This window comes from Scomber japonicus, chromosome 4 (assembly GCF_027409825.1).
Source record: "Scomber japonicus isolate fScoJap1 chromosome 4, fScoJap1.pri, whole genome shotgun sequence".
Taxonomy (NCBI): Eukaryota; Metazoa; Chordata; class Actinopteri; order Scombriformes; family Scombridae; genus Scomber; species Scomber japonicus.
In genome coordinates this window covers 28587164-28602780 of record NC_070581.1, presented here as the reverse complement: position 1 = coordinate 28602780, position 15617 = coordinate 28587164, and the positions used below count along the sequence as shown (strand labels likewise).

Sequence of the window (15617 nt, the reverse complement as noted above, 5' to 3'; positions counted from 1 at the left end):
GATGGGCGAGTCAGCTGAGTGTGTGTGTGTGTGTGTGTGTGTGTGTGTTGATATCAAGGATAGTGATGTGAGGCAGCACCATGTGACTAATGGCATGACAGCACCGAGGGGATCTGACCTCTTTGAGAACAATCAGACTTTTTTACTCAAACTCAAAAGATGAATCATGATCTTCTTGTTTTTGAGATGGAAGTTTCAGACTCTTCATGAGAGGAAATTCAAAGTAGAGCCGGCCGATATACATTTAATTAATTCTGTTTTCGCACAATGTGAAAAAAGGAAGTGTATTTTCAGATAGAGTCTCATATTGACTTGAGGTTTCTAGCTGTCTTGGATTATCTCCGGTTATGTGAAATGAATCGCTGGGAGTCGACTGAACAGTTTTCACACCCGAGTTTGAATCATTCCCCAATTCAATAAGTCAGAAAATGAGTTCTAGCCAGGTTAGCCATTGATAAAAATGCATTTCGCTGTATTTATCACCGTAGCAACATGTCCACAGATAGAAGTTGGACAGTGCTGTGTGTACAACTGATAAACAGGATATTATTACAACTTTCACACTGTTGATGCATCATCTAACATCTTGGATTTTGAGGTCGGAGCTGTTGAGGTTCCACCGACCTTCCCAGTTGGAAATCCGACTTCAGGGGGCGTTCTTGTTGAAATTTCTGACTTCTGAGTAAAACTGTAACGAACCATTATTTCCTGGCCAGACCTACCTCACACCTCATTGATTGATTTTAATGAAACTAAAAAGGAGATACGTGATCCTTCTTTCTGAAATCTTCCCTCGTGTATGCTCTAAAAGACATGATGACAATCCACCAAACCGTCACCGAGAAGAAGACTCACCTTCTCAAACATCATCTTCAGGCTGTTGAGGGGGACGCTGGGCTTCTCCGTGTCTGGCACTTCGGCTGCTGCTCGCTCCTGCTCCACCAGATCTCCGCTGGGCTTCTCCTCGATGTCCATCAGATCCTCGGGTTGAGCTGACCAGAGCTGGTTGCGGTGGGATTCGTCGGCCTGCGTGTCTGGCTCAGAATCCTGGTCCTGCAGGGCTTTCAGGGTGTTGCCCTCTGACGTGTGTCTCGGTTTGGGACCGGCTGGTTGACTGTTGTGAGTCTGGAAGTCGGCGGACGGCTGCTGCTGCTGCTGTTGCTCCCAGCGTTTCTTTAAAACACTCAGATTCCCAGAGCGCAGAGTTGAAGGTAGAGGCTCCACCACCTACAGAGAAACAAGATCCAGTTCAGTCTGAGACTCAACATGCATTTAAAACCTGATCAGGCTCGGACCAACACTAACAATCAGTCTCTAATTTTGTGTCAGTGAACTTCTTAAACATGTATTCAGACTTAAAAAACATGAGTTGTAATTGCAAATGTTTCAGCCTCCATCCAGTAATGTTGGATTGTTGCAGTTTCCTGACGAGGATTTATACATACAAGAAATAGTTGCACAAAACACTGTAACGCCCTTTCTTATATACAGTCTATGGTAACGCCCCATCATCAATTGATCTTTCCATTTTATTTATTTATCGTTTCAGCTATAAAATTCAGCCATTCAAATTCCCCTGAGCTTTACACAACATACAAAACCCAAAGATACTGTGTTTACTATCATATCTGTACAAAGTAGAACAAAAAAAAGCTAATTCTAAGGCTGGAAAGAGAGAAAGTATTAATTGATTAAGTGTTGCAGCTCTACACTCAACTGGTTGTAGATGACCAAGACAAAAAAGGCCTCCGACTGATATCTTTGAATTAAATTGGGCTGAAGTCTTGGAGGTAAAGCTACAACTGACGCTTATTTTCATTATCCATCCATTACTCTGCCGGTTATTTACTTATAAACAAATTGCCTGATTTGTTTGTTGAGCAAATTACCAAATAGTAAAAAGAGTTTGTCACAATAAACTGGAAGCCTCAAGGTGAAGTTTTCAAATTACGTCAGTCCAAAACTCAAATGATATTAAATTCAATAGTATCATGTGAGACAAAGAAAAGCATCAAAATGTCACATCTGAGTCGCTGGAACCAATTAAAGTTTGACATTTTGATTTCAACAATGATTCAAACTATTAAATTAATCATTAAAAGCAGTTAATCAACTAATCATTTTAGGTTTTGAAGCATGGCTTAAGACTGAAAGGGCATCTATATGTACAGTAAGCTGTTAATGAAGACACAAAATTAAATTAACTGTGTCTGCAAACACTAACCAGCATTTGTTTGAACCATCATGGAGCACAAGACAGAGAGAGTTCATGCACCCAGAAGTTCAGAAACTCCTCTAGTTCTAGTTTTTAGCTGCAACTCACTTATATTTGTCATCTGTCTAATTAAATGTACTTCACAGTATCACTGAAACTCAAAGTGAGATCTTCAAAATGTCTCATTTTGTCTGAAAAGTCCATAAAACTAAAAAGATATTCAGTTAACACATAAATGAAACTAAGTGAAATATTTAAAAAAGGCATTCATTGAACTTTGGATGGACACGTATTCAAAGCAGAGACGATGATAACACATTTTCACTCCCTGACACACAAATTTGATGACTCACTATTTCTAAATCTTGTGAGCGCACACACACACACACACACACACACACACACACACACACACACACACACACACACACACACACACACGTTGAGGGATGTTAGCTACACTTGAAATCTGTTTAGTTTGCTCAATGACTTCCATAAATGTTGAACTCTCACCATCTAAACTGCTGAAAGAAGCTTAAAAACACTCAACATAAACACTGTCCACACACATACACACAAGTTAAAACCACTTTTGTGCAAAGCAAACACTCTCAGCTATGTGAGGAAGAGTAGGAGTAGGAGGAGGAGGAGGGGGAAAAAGTGAAGAGAGAGAAGGAAAGAGAAACACATGCACAAAAAAAGAGACACACAAAAGAAACTCAGCATGCACCTCTTCTATAAAAACCTGAGTAAGCTGGAAAAACCCAAAAGTAGAGAGTAAGAGTAAAAAACCTGAGACAGAGGCTGATGACCCGGCTGTCCGCTCTTGCCGTTGTGTGCCTCGGTGAGTGTGAGTGTGTGTCAGTGTGTCTGCGGGCCCCCTGGAAATGCTACAAGCTGTCCCAGATGTGAGAGCCTTGAGAAGTGATCAGAGCAGCATGAAGTAACTAGCCCACCCCCTACACCAGAGAGAGAGAGAGAGAGAGAGAGAGAGACATAGAGGGGAGGAAACAGAGAGGGAGTGAAGGGGGCGAGGGGTGAGGGGGCGTGGAGGCGGAGGGGGGGGAGAAGAGAAAATCAGAAACAGAGACAGTCAGTGAAAGGAAAGAGGGAAAATAAGTCCAGGAAATGAGAAAAAGGTAAAAAAAAAAAAAGTAAAAAAAGGGAGAGTGTGTTGGAAAAAGCTGAATGAAAGGGCTCAAAAGTTTTCACAAAGAGCTTCACAAAGACTAAACCTGCATGTATAAAAACCTCCTGAGCGACCTCCTCGATGTGTAATTATATCTGATGTTTATTTAAGGGATTGAGTTCAGCAGCAGCACCTCTGGCTCTGTTTCGACTGAAAAAAAAGGGTCATAGACGCAGATACAGAACATTCATTAATATACATGAGGGATGAAAAAGGAAAAGGAGCCTGTGATGTATAGGAATGTAAAAAAAATAAAGACATTAAAGAAAATGTACCCAAAATGTGACGCACTAAAGATAACCAATGGTACAAGAATTAGGGCCTGACAGATAATGGCATTTTGGGGCTGATGCCGATACTGATATTAGAGATAAAATAAAAATCAGCTGACCATTTTAAATATACACAGAAACACACAGCTTTTGCAATGATTCCTCAAATGTGGTTATCAAACAGAGATATGTAACGGAGGCCATGATATTTTACAGTTTAACAATTAACTTTGTATAAAATGATATTGGTGTGGCCTGGGTGTCATTGCCTCCCTCTCTGCCTCCCATTTCCTGTCTCTCTCCCTCTACTAACCTGTACAATAAAGGCAAAAAGCCCCAAAAATATACTTAAAAAAAAGAAAAATATATATTGGTGCACTGAAACAGTAAATTAACTGGAAATTTAATAATTATAAATAAAAAAAGCATATGTATGCATGTATTAAACTGCAGGGAGAGGCAACGTTGCCATGAATGTATTATAAGACGTTGATACGGTCCTATAAGAATTGCTCCGCTAGATAAACATAGATTTCTAAATCACTTTTCCCAGCTTGAGAAAAGTTTTAAAATAGAAAACCCTCAATGGATTAAAAAAAAAAAAAAAAAAGAGTCATAATTGACATTGTCTGCTGTTCAAGGTGTCCTGTCTAAAGTTTTAAAGGCGATCTATGGAGAAAATAGTTTTTTGCTGCAATACCGCGAGTGACCACCGGGGAGAATTTGGCAGCAACACTGAGCGGCGGCGCCACACCAGCTCTTATGTTACATCCATGAGCGTTGCAAATGGAGCGTTCAGATCAGGTTGGAGACCTGGATTTGACCTGCAGGGAGCATTTTTACATACCTTCACCTCAAGTTTCTGAACTTTGAACATGTTTAACATCCACCATCATAAACACAAAGCATGGCAAATCCCCTTTAACCCTCACATACTGCTCATATTCTGACCCGTCACAGTATTTCCTCACATAATTAGCCATTATACCAAACTTATGAACCACAAGTCATTCATAAAGATCTCAGTCACAAATAAACATGATTTATTCTTAATTAGGCTTTCAGAGAACACACAATAAATTAAATTAAATGTGAAGAATGAATGTTTTTGAACTTTTGGATGAATATGGGTCAAATATATTTCCTTTTCTTTTCTTAATATTCTGGCTCACATTAGGGGAAAGCATCAAACTTCAGGGTAAAAGTGGTATTTTTACAGCTCTCGGATGTAAAAACGAGCCAAATTTGACCCTGAACACTATGTAAGGGTTAAAAAAGGAAAAAAAAGAAGAATTAAATTATTCGGCTGTGAAAACATCAATCCCCCGAGCGGCAACAAAACATCCAGAAGCAGCAGCTGTTGTTTAAACTGCAACATGTGGCTCCAACAGCTGTCCTGCCACACCTGTAATCTGTAATGTGCTCCAGTATGAGAGCAGCAGCAGCAGTGTGTGGTGGATGAACAGCAGAATGAAGGAGAGAATAAGTCTGTGTGTGTGTGTGTGTGTGTGTGTGTGTGTGTGCGCAGATGAGACATATTTCATTTTGAGTCTTGGTACTTTACCTTTTTCTTACTCTCTGCGTTTCCCTCCTCGGCTGCCATCTGGTACCTGAAGACGAGTCAGAGGACAGACGGTGAATGGGGAGGACATTTATGGTCGCACAATCAAAAACGGTGACACAGTAAGAAGAGGAAGAAGAAGAAGCAGCAGCAGCATCTGGTCTTGCCCTACCCTGCTGTACACACCCAGGAAATTACCATCAAATGTCCCCGATCCTCTCCAAAAACACTACATGACTTTATTTGTTGCATAAACCCAGACTAAAAATCTTTCAGCCTACAGAGGAGACACAGGAAGTAGTTTAGTGGATTCAGCAGTTTGTAAACCTCTGATTAATTGACATGTCATCAAAAGGTCAAGTCACAATAAGAAATAGCTAAATAACTGTCATTTAATGTGTTTTTAAGTTAATTATGACAGTAAATGTGAACATGAAGACAAAATGCGTATTTAACTTTACTTCACTGTTTGGTTGGGTTTTATTTTGGCATTTAAAACCTTCCATATTAACCTGAAGATAATCAGACAGATGAAAAAAAAGACGTCTAATACAAGAATTGGTCCACATATTTAGATTTTACAGTTTAAAAAGATAGTTTAACAATATATAAAGACCAATTCTCATTTAATGTATGTTTTTTTAAGTTAATTATGACAGTAAAAGTGTTTGGTTTGTTTTTATTTTGGCACCTAAAACCTTCCATACTAACCTGAAGATAATCAGATAATCAGGAAACAAAGGTTTAGTGTCAGAAACAGTCCACATATTTAGATTTTACAGTTTTAACAGTTTATAAAGACCAATTCTAACTTTTATGTGAGGCTACTGTCCTAGTATTTGCTTTGTTCTCACTGCATAATATTCATTTGACAGTGTATTAATTCATATTATAATAAAGTAAAAGGTGTGAAAATGAAATGTGAACATGTGAAAAACTGTAATTAGTCTTTTATTATACATCTATATATTATCCACAGTATCAGTGTTAAACATTCATGTCCTCCTCAGGATGAAATGTAATAACTACGACTTCTCTTCATATCATATTTGATTTGTTTTATTTATATTATCGTTATTATATTACGGAGAAGCAGCATTCAGTTTTTTATGCATCACGTATCTGGAACAATCTTGAGGTCTGCTGTAACTCTCAGGTGCTTTAAATCAACTCTGAAGACACTTCTGTTTGCTGCGGCCTTTCATTAAATCAAATTTGGGGCTTTTTATTCATATCTCACACACTGCAGCTGCACTGAATCAGAAACAGAAACAGGTTTATTGCCAAATAGGTTAGCACATAACAAGGAATTTGCCCCGGTGATGTGGGGGAGGGTCAGATTTAAAAAAGGTAAAATTTACAGTTACATAATATAATCCAGTAAAAATAGATCCTAATTGAAAAGAGCTGCTGAATTGGAAACGACCAGAATATGATGTGCAAATATAAAAGTAAATTAGATTACATGTGTTAATGTAACGCGCCATTATTCAATGTGATGTGTATTCTCCTGTTTTATCTCTTATTCTATCAGATTATCTTTATTTTCCATTCGCCTTCAGTTTTTATTTAAATATGTTGTTTTATAAAGTCCTGTATTTCCATTACATTTGGTCTTAAAGCCTTTTATGTTTTATGTAAAGCACTTTGAACCGACACCTTCTATGGTGGCGCCATGCAAATAACCTCGCCTTATTTGTTGCATTATTTCCTTTATTGAAAAGGCCAAATGTACAGTAGAGTGTCTCTTTAAGCTTTTGATGGATTAGCATTTTACTGTTATGGAGCTGCTAATCAACTAAAAAGGTAATTGCACATCAATTCAATATTTTAGTAATTCACTCAGATATAAATACTGTTTTACACTCTAATAAAAACTACTGCAAACTCAAGTAACCAACAGCAACCAACACAAAGCATTAGTCCTGAACATGCTTTTAGTTTTTTGTCCACACTCCCAGTTTTAGATGATAGTTACCCTTCCTCTTGCATGCTTTGAATAGCGTGTGCATGCAACAAATGTAATTTTCTGTAATGCTGACATATTTTTGAAAACCCAAATAGCTGTTATACTGTGAAAAATATCAGTTTCAGTTCTCCAAAACATTCAAAGATGTTCACGTCACTTCCTCAACAGAACCGGCTGATGATGAGACACTTTAAAGAAAGTGCTGCTGCTGCTGCTCGTCACCTCTGCACACAGAGCTGTACTCACTCCTGCTGGTCAGACGCAGTAAATACAGGAAACATCCTAACATGCAGCTACTGTCTCACTTCACAGAATGAGCAAGTTGATATGTTGTGTTTAACACCCATAAAAAACAGAGATTCACTTCAGTTGTTTACTCACTAATACCATTACTGTGAGAAATGACACAAATGGAGTGACCGGTTACAGATGATAATATGATGAATCACACACAAAAAAAAAAAGAGGAAAATGGAAACAGCTGAGTGGTAAGAAAGTGTTGCAAGGTCTCATTTCTTATCCGAGACAGACGAGACGGCCAACTGGCTGCTGGTGAATTATTAAACTCAGCAGGAGAGAGATGAGGCGCGGCGAGGTGAGGTGAGAGGTGACTTACTTGGAGAAGCGCTCTGCGATGGCGGTGTTTTTACCCCGGGTGGTAACGATGGACATCTCCTTGGCGGTGACCCTCAGTGACTGGGACGTCCACTGGTTGCGGTTGCGGCTGAACGGAGCGACGGAGGCCATCTTTGCTCTGTGTGTGTGCACGTGTGCGTCCGAGGGATAGATGTGCTTGTCAGCTTTCCAGGAACACAAGAAGTCGTAACTCTGGGAGACAAAAAAAAAAAAAAAAAAAAAAAAAAAAAAGAGGTTTAATAAATAAAAAGAAAAGCAGCAAATAAGCTTCTACTTCCTTCTCTTCTGCATTTCTGCTGCTCAGTTTGTGTGAATTGAAATAACACACACACACACCCTTCCTGTTCCCCTCTTGCTGCTAAATAAATGTCAGCTTTCATGTCAAAGGCTTCACATCAGATTAGAGTTTCCAGTCTGGCTTTTATATGTGAGCACGAAACACCCAGAAATCAATACATTTTATCCAGACTACACATTTAACAGCGTGTTGTGCTCCAGACAGTCAATAGAGCGCAACACACAGCCACTGACCATCTGTTCCCTGTGTGAAACCACTAACACAGCTCAGGGCTCCTACCGACAGACAACTGATACGCCTACATCACACAAAAGCTCTGTTGTATACACACACAAACTTTCACACACACACACACACACACACACACACACACACGTCTCTACCTGTTCGCCTCTTCTGCAACTTCGCAGCCTCGAGGCCTCGAAGACAAGCACACACACGCAGCAGCGGCAGCAGGAGCACTGTCGGCTCGCAGCACATAACTGTCATCAGTGAGTTATACACGCTCCGGCTGAATTAAACAATGAGGCCGATGAGCGGGGCCGATGACGACAGAGCCTGCCGGGCCTCGACTCATCAGCTCCACGTCATACAGCAGGTGGGCTATTGTGGGACGTTGCCTAATTAGGACTGGCTCATTAAATTTCGACAACCGCACAAGAGTTTTTAAAAAGGAACTGTTGCTCTCCAGATGGGATAGGTCACATCTTATCCCAAAAAAAAAAAATACTCCAATAAGGCCTTCAAGTAAAAATCCTGCATTAAGTCCTGCTTAAGTACAAGTATATAAGTATCAAAAGTAAGTTAAAAGTAAGTAATTATATAAAAAAATAATCTAAATCAAGGTAGAGCTTATTTTTAGAAATGCAGTTTAGTCAGTTTGAGTCATTTCCAAACATGAGTCTCTGCTTCCAGCTTCTAATTTGTGAGGACTTGCTGCTTTCTTCTGTTTTTATATATGACCATAAAAGGAATTTTATTGGGTTGAGATGAACAAAACAAGACATTTAGACCCTGTCCACACCTGAAATTAACATGCTTCTCAGGTTATCCGATCATAAGTGGACAGCACTAAATACTGGGATGAATTTGACCACAGGTATTTTGTAATGTGAACACTAATGATGTGTCCTGATCCGTCTCGGGCAAAGACCTAAAAAAGAAACTCATCATCAGAGCAGGACGTGGCGGTTGTTTTGATAAAACGCGTGACAACGGTTGAAAGAATGGAGATGAGCTCAGACGTTTGTGTCTAGTAATCTGAACAGCTGGAATAGCTCAACCATGTGTATCAGTTTGTTATCCTGCACTAAAAACATATCTGGCACTTGTCAAACTGACAGAAATAACTGAGCCGTGCCCTTTGACCTTCTGGCTTAAGTGATGACGGCAGCAACGAAATGTGGACACAAGTGGTCAGCTCGAGATGCAGAAGAGAGATTGAGCGGTATGAACGTCATCTTAGCCTCTGGAAACATGTGATGGACATTGTTCACTGTTTTCTGACATTTTATGAACCACAAATAATCTTTAATATCTTAAAGTTGCAACTGATGTTGTCTTTATTAATTCATCTGTCAATTATTTTCCTCAAATAATCGATTCATTGTTTGGCTGCTGTCTCTAAAAGTCCAAGATGCAACTTTTAAATGTCTTGTTTAGTCCCGACCAACAGTCCACAGCCCAAAGAGATCCAGTTTACTGTCATAGAGGACTAAAGAAATGAGAAAATAGTCATGTTTAAGAAGCTGGAATGATGAAAAATGTTTGATTATCAAATAGTTGGATAATAAACTTTCAGTAGATGGACTGCTGCAGCTCTAAGTTTATAAATGTGTATATATCAAATCATCATTTATCAAATGTATGTATAAGAGACTTATCTGAAAAGTATCTAAAGCTGTTAAATAGATGTAGTGAAGTATAAAAGTACAATATCATCCATAAATGTAGTGGTACTGACTCATGTACAGTGTTTGACTAGATGACCGAATCGAATACTTTTACTGCTGCTCTTATCAGATGATTCATGGCCAAAGGTTTCCTTATTTTCACTATCGATTCATTTAGTTTATAAAAACTCAGTTTAGAGATGCTCTACTCAGAGTAGATGCTCTATCTGGAGATCGTGTGACAACTTCAACAGAGAAAAAGCAGCAAATCCTCACAGCCTCAAGCCGTAAGCCAAAGAATGACTGGCATTTTCTTTTCTTTTTTTTTTTTGCTTAGCGATTCATTTTCTTCCTTTGATCTTTTTGTCGTCTCCTTCCGACATTATCACTGAGCCCCTTGGGTCAGGATCACTAAACTCTCCTTCCAGATCAAACACCCGGTGAAGGATGACAGTGAGAGACTATGTCCAGGCTACAATTGAGGTCAGCTCTGTCAGAGGAGATTTAGATTACAAACAAAGCAGCATGTAAAACTGATGCAAAGCTTCAGTTTTAAAAGTCATGTATGAAAAGAGTCCAAGAGCACCAAACAGCTTGAAGTTAAAACAAGAGGAAGAGGAGAAAGAGGAGGAGGGGGCCTGAATGCTTTAATTTCACTTTTTTCTTTTAATCAAAAGAATTCATGGATGATTCATTTCAAACTTTAAAAAAGGAGCACACGCTAAAAGAAGCTCAAAGTTTTCAAGCAGCTTAATTGGACTTTTCCCACATTAAAGTCTTAAAAAAAAAAAGAGGAAAAAAGAAGCTACATCAGCGTCCTCAATCTCAAAAAATTAAAAACACACCTACCTGTGACTAGCTCTGCTGTTTTACTCCCTTCTGTGTGTTTCAGTCGTGCACCGCCAGCGTATTTCCTCCTCTTAAACTCCACAGCTGCTTCCACAAGCGCTTTTTGAGTCGACAGGGAAGTAGGAGGAGTCCCACCGCTCCTACTAAGCTCCTCTCAGCCAATGACAGAGCAGCATTCACCTCCACCTGGCAGGTACAAGCCCCTCTTACCCCTATAACCCCTCCCTCTTACCCCTACCCCTACCCCCACCCCCACCCCCCCTTCCACAATTTAACTACCAGGAAACTTGAAGGTATGTGTGACGACTAGCCTGTGGGCCTCCGTAATGAACAACATGGTAGAAGCAGCAGAGAAGAGGAAGAGGAGGAGGGGGAGAGGGAGGAGGAGGAGGAGGAAGGGGGGAATCCCACGCTGGATTCCTGGAAACTGAGCCGACTCCTGGCTATACCACTTTCTCACACGGTCAAGGGTTTAGAGGATGTGACTCACTCACAAGCCTGACTGACTGACTGACTGACTGACTGGCTGACTCCTCTGAAAGCAGCAAGAGGGGGAGGAGAGGAGGAGGAGGAGGAGGAGGAAGATGAGATGTTGCCTTACGATAGAGGATCAGATGTTGTGAAAGAGAGAAAAACAAACAAATCTCTGAAGTAAAGCTGCAGGGATTAGTTGATTAATTGATTAGTTGCCAAATGTTAAATTAAATCACAGACTATTGTGATCACTGATTAGTCATTTTGAGTCTTTAGTTAAGATTTTCTGACTCCAGCTTCACAAACGTGAATATTGTCTTTAGTCCTCTCTGACAGTAAGGACTTTTGGAAACAGCAGTTAAAATGTATGTAGAACAAATTACAAATTAATTGCAACTGATGATCTTTTATCAATTAATCTGTACAGTCTATGGTCATGAGCTTTGGGTAGTGACCGAAAGAACAAGATCGCAGGTACAAGCGGCCGAAATGAGTTTCCTCCGTAGGCTGGCTGGGCTCTCTCTTAGAGATAGGGTGAGAAGCTCAGTTATCTCGGAAGTACTCATTTAGCTAGCTAGTTAGCTCGGAGTAGACCCGCTGCTTCTCCGCGTCGAGAGGAGCCAGATGAGGTGGCTCGGGCATCTAGTTAGGATGCCTCCCGGACGCCTCCCTGGTGAGGTGTTCAGGGCACGTCCCACCGGTAGGAGACCCCGACGCCTCGGGATCCCCCGGGAAGAGCTGGACTAAGTGGCTGGGGAGAGGGAAATCTGGCCCTACGTAGCTTAACAAACGATTATTTTTAATTACATCAAAACAATGAATTATTTGCTCCATAAAATGTCAGAAAACAATGAAAAATGTCCCGTCACATTTTCCCAGAGGCTAAGATGACGTCTTTAAGGTCTTGTTTACACCTGGCATTAACATCCGATCACAAGTCTCCAAATATTTTGATAATCAATTAATCATTTTGTCTCTTTTCCAAATCCTCTGATTCCAGCTTCTCAAACGTCGTCTATGACAGTCAAACGAATGTCTTTGGGTCGGTCGGGACAAAAAAAAAAAAGATTTAAAATAGCATCTTGTGCTTTTTTTGGAAACAGTGGTCGACATCTTTAACCATTATCTGAATTTTGATTAACAAAAAGACTAATCGATTAATTGAGGAAATGATCAGCAGATGAATTGATTCTACTCTCAAGTCTCATTTCTAACAAGACGAGGTCAAACCTACTACATGACTGGACCGTGTGTGTGGTCTATGTGTGAAACTGTGGCCGATGTCACACAGGGATGGTTAGTGATAATATTTATAATGTGGATTTCTGCATATTCAAATATTTTATAGTAGTCCTAGTAATATTTGCTGGTAAAGTGAACTGCAATAGCATCACATGATGGTTACACTGAGTTTGAAACGCAGCTCGGGACAGGACACTTCAAATAAACTGCATAAAATAAGCAATAAAATAAAGTGGAATTAAAACGACCAGACTTACGAAACATTGGTTAGTTTGACTTCCAGAAAATTAGTTTTAATATGAGACTTGAACCCATTATCATCCCCCACATCCCCTATTTAAAACTTTCTGTTTAGTTTCACTTTTATATGTATTTGTCTCTAATGTATTTGGTTGTTTGTCTTATTTTAATGGATGTTTGCCCGACTCCTTTTTTCCATCATGATGAAGTTTTGGTTTCGTTAATGTTTCCTTTGTGTTAAAATGACACCTCGAAGAAACATTTACAACCAGTAAAGTGTATTTTTTATTAGTGCTGATTTTTTTTTTCATTATCCGTCTATAAAATGGCAGAAAATGGTAGTTTGTAGCTCTGGATTACAATTTCTACAAGTCCAAGCTGATGACCTCCAACATTTTGTCCCAAAACTTTATCAAAACACAGAAAATATTCACATTTGAGAAGCTGGAATCAGAGAATTTGGAAAGTTTCTTCTTTAATAAACGACTAAAAAGCAACTTATAATCAAAATAGTTTGTTATTAATCATCTGTCGATCTGCAGCTCTACTTTTTTCCTTATAAAACTGCACAAGTTTCAACTAACACTTATTTTCATTATTGGCTTCAGCTGCTGACTATTTTCCTCAATCAATCAATTACTTATTTGGTCTTTAATACTTTAAAAGATACTAAAAAAATGTCCATCACAGTCTCCAGGGTCACAATGATCCGTCTTCATTTGTCTTGTTTTGTTTAAACGACAGTCCAAAAGTAAAAGATAATACATTTACTACCATTTCAGACAAAAGAGAGAAACTAGAACCATTAAATCTTTGAGGTTAAGTTACCAGAATAACTACATAAACTATAAACCAATTATCAGAATAGTGTCAGATTCATTTCCTAATCATGTCAACTCTGTACACAGTTGTCATTTACTGCCTCCACAATACAAATTCTTCCTCTTTCCTCTCCGTGTTTGAGGTGGTCGACCACACTGAGGCCCTTTGGGAAAACTAGATTCCAGCTCCGTGGTGGCCTCTTAGAGACTCTGAGCTCCATCACCGTCACATCTCCAACAGTGAGTCACTTTAATCCCAAACACATGACGGCTGAGGAGAGACCAGCTGGCCTCATCTCCCCTCAAAAATTCCCCAGAGCTCCACTCGAGATTCCTGAGAACTTCCAAGTAAATAATAAAAAAGGTGAAAAGCTACTTTCATTTTCACTTAGTGTTGTTTTTGGCAGAGAGGAGAGGAGAGGAGTAAACAGGGCAATTAGGCCGGACTTTAAACTCTCTCTCTTTTTCCTCTAATGTCAGCACTTAAGCAGAAGAACAGCACGTAGAGAGTTTAGAGAAGTTGTTTCAGATATCCAGTCTCACTCTGGTCAGCTATTAACTACAGAGCACATTTACTGTACTGTTTAAACACTCCTCTAACCTACATGACCCCGCTACATGTATACTGTTATTCTGTTATTCTGCAGACACAGGTCTAGAGCTGGGTATTGCTTAACCCCTCACATACTGTTTATATTCTGACTCATAATTAGTCTCTACACCAATTCACATTCAGAAATTCCCCCATCAGTCATACTTATGTAAAATAGGTCACTACTTTATGGTCTTTTATAGAATATGATGAATACACCAACATGTTTTTATTGTTGTAATAAACAGGCCAAACTTGTGAATTTGGTTATATAAAAATGTGGATCAGCTGCACAAAAAAGTAAAGATTATGCATTTTATTTCCATTTTTGTAAACTGTGGGTCACATTAGGAAAAGTCCAGCTAAAAGAAATGTGTTCAGGGTGTTTTTACAGCTCTCAAATGTAAAAATATGGGTCAAATGTGACACTGAACGACACCAGTGCCAATCCAAGTACCCTTAAAGTGCTGCCTATATCAACTGAGTACTTCATTCAATACCTAACGTGAATAGAAGCATTACATGATATTAATACTTATTTAATACAAAATGCTCAAAATCAGTAGAAAGTCAAATACTCATATTTTCTAGCTTTGGGATCAAAAAGGATCAGTTGTATGTTTGATGGGAGATGTTTCGATACTACTTGGTGTTGATTTATTTCGGTCGATGCCTTAAAAAGATAGAGTACCGATACTCAACCCTACACGGGTCAGACAGTGAACTACAAACACACAAGTGCCACAGATTCATTCAGGCTCCTCAGATACGAAATAATCAGCACAGATCAGCGCCCACGACATGACCAGTCGTGTTATAATCATGATCATTCATGTGCTAAAACACAGAAACCAGTTTCAGAGCTCAGATAAACAGCTGCTCACCTCGAAGGCATTTAAGCCAAACTAGAATAAAAGACACTAAAAGATGCTAACTGCTGATATTTCCTCACAAATATGCAAATAAACAATCTGGTCAACTAATCTCGGCTCCTGGGTTTTATCAATAAAGTCTGTTTTTTTAAATCTATGCATGTAAAAGCAGAAAGGTAAAATGAGTCACAGGTTTAGACAGGCAAAGTAAACATGAGGTGATGTTTGTAAAAGTCAGATCGTGATGCTGTGATATGATTCATAACTCCATATTTGGTTTGTTGGTAAAACTGACGACAGCTCAGCCTTTGAAAACGGTGTAATCTGATCGTCTGTGGCTCCAGTCAGCAGGACTGCAACTATCAATTAATCAGTCTATAAAATGTTGTGAAATTGCTGTTTAAAGCATCTTTAAGCTCGAGGTGAGCTTCAAACCAACTGTTTGAAATCCAACAATAATTAGTTTAATCACGTATGAAGTTTAAGTTCAGGTGT

At 39.3% G+C, this 15617-nt stretch overlaps 1 protein-coding gene across 1 annotated transcript in view; it reads right to left on the bottom strand.

Moving 5' to 3' along the window:
- Positions 1–11075, bottom strand: part of lima1a (LIM domain and actin binding 1a) — a 31463-nt gene extending 20388 nt beyond the window's left edge. Inside the window, exons 1-4 of the mRNA XM_053317276.1 lie at positions 10882–11075; positions 7823–8034; positions 5241–5286; positions 856–1227 (exon numbers count right to left, since the gene is read on the bottom strand). Of these exons, the coding sequence (XP_053173251.1) occupies positions 856–1227; positions 5241–5286; positions 7823–7953 (549 nt within the window). The 5' untranslated portion in view covers positions 7954–8034; positions 10882–11075. The remainder of the gene's footprint in view (positions 1–855; positions 1228–5240; positions 5287–7822; positions 8035–10881) is intronic.
- Positions 11076–15617: the final 4542 nt, after the last annotated feature.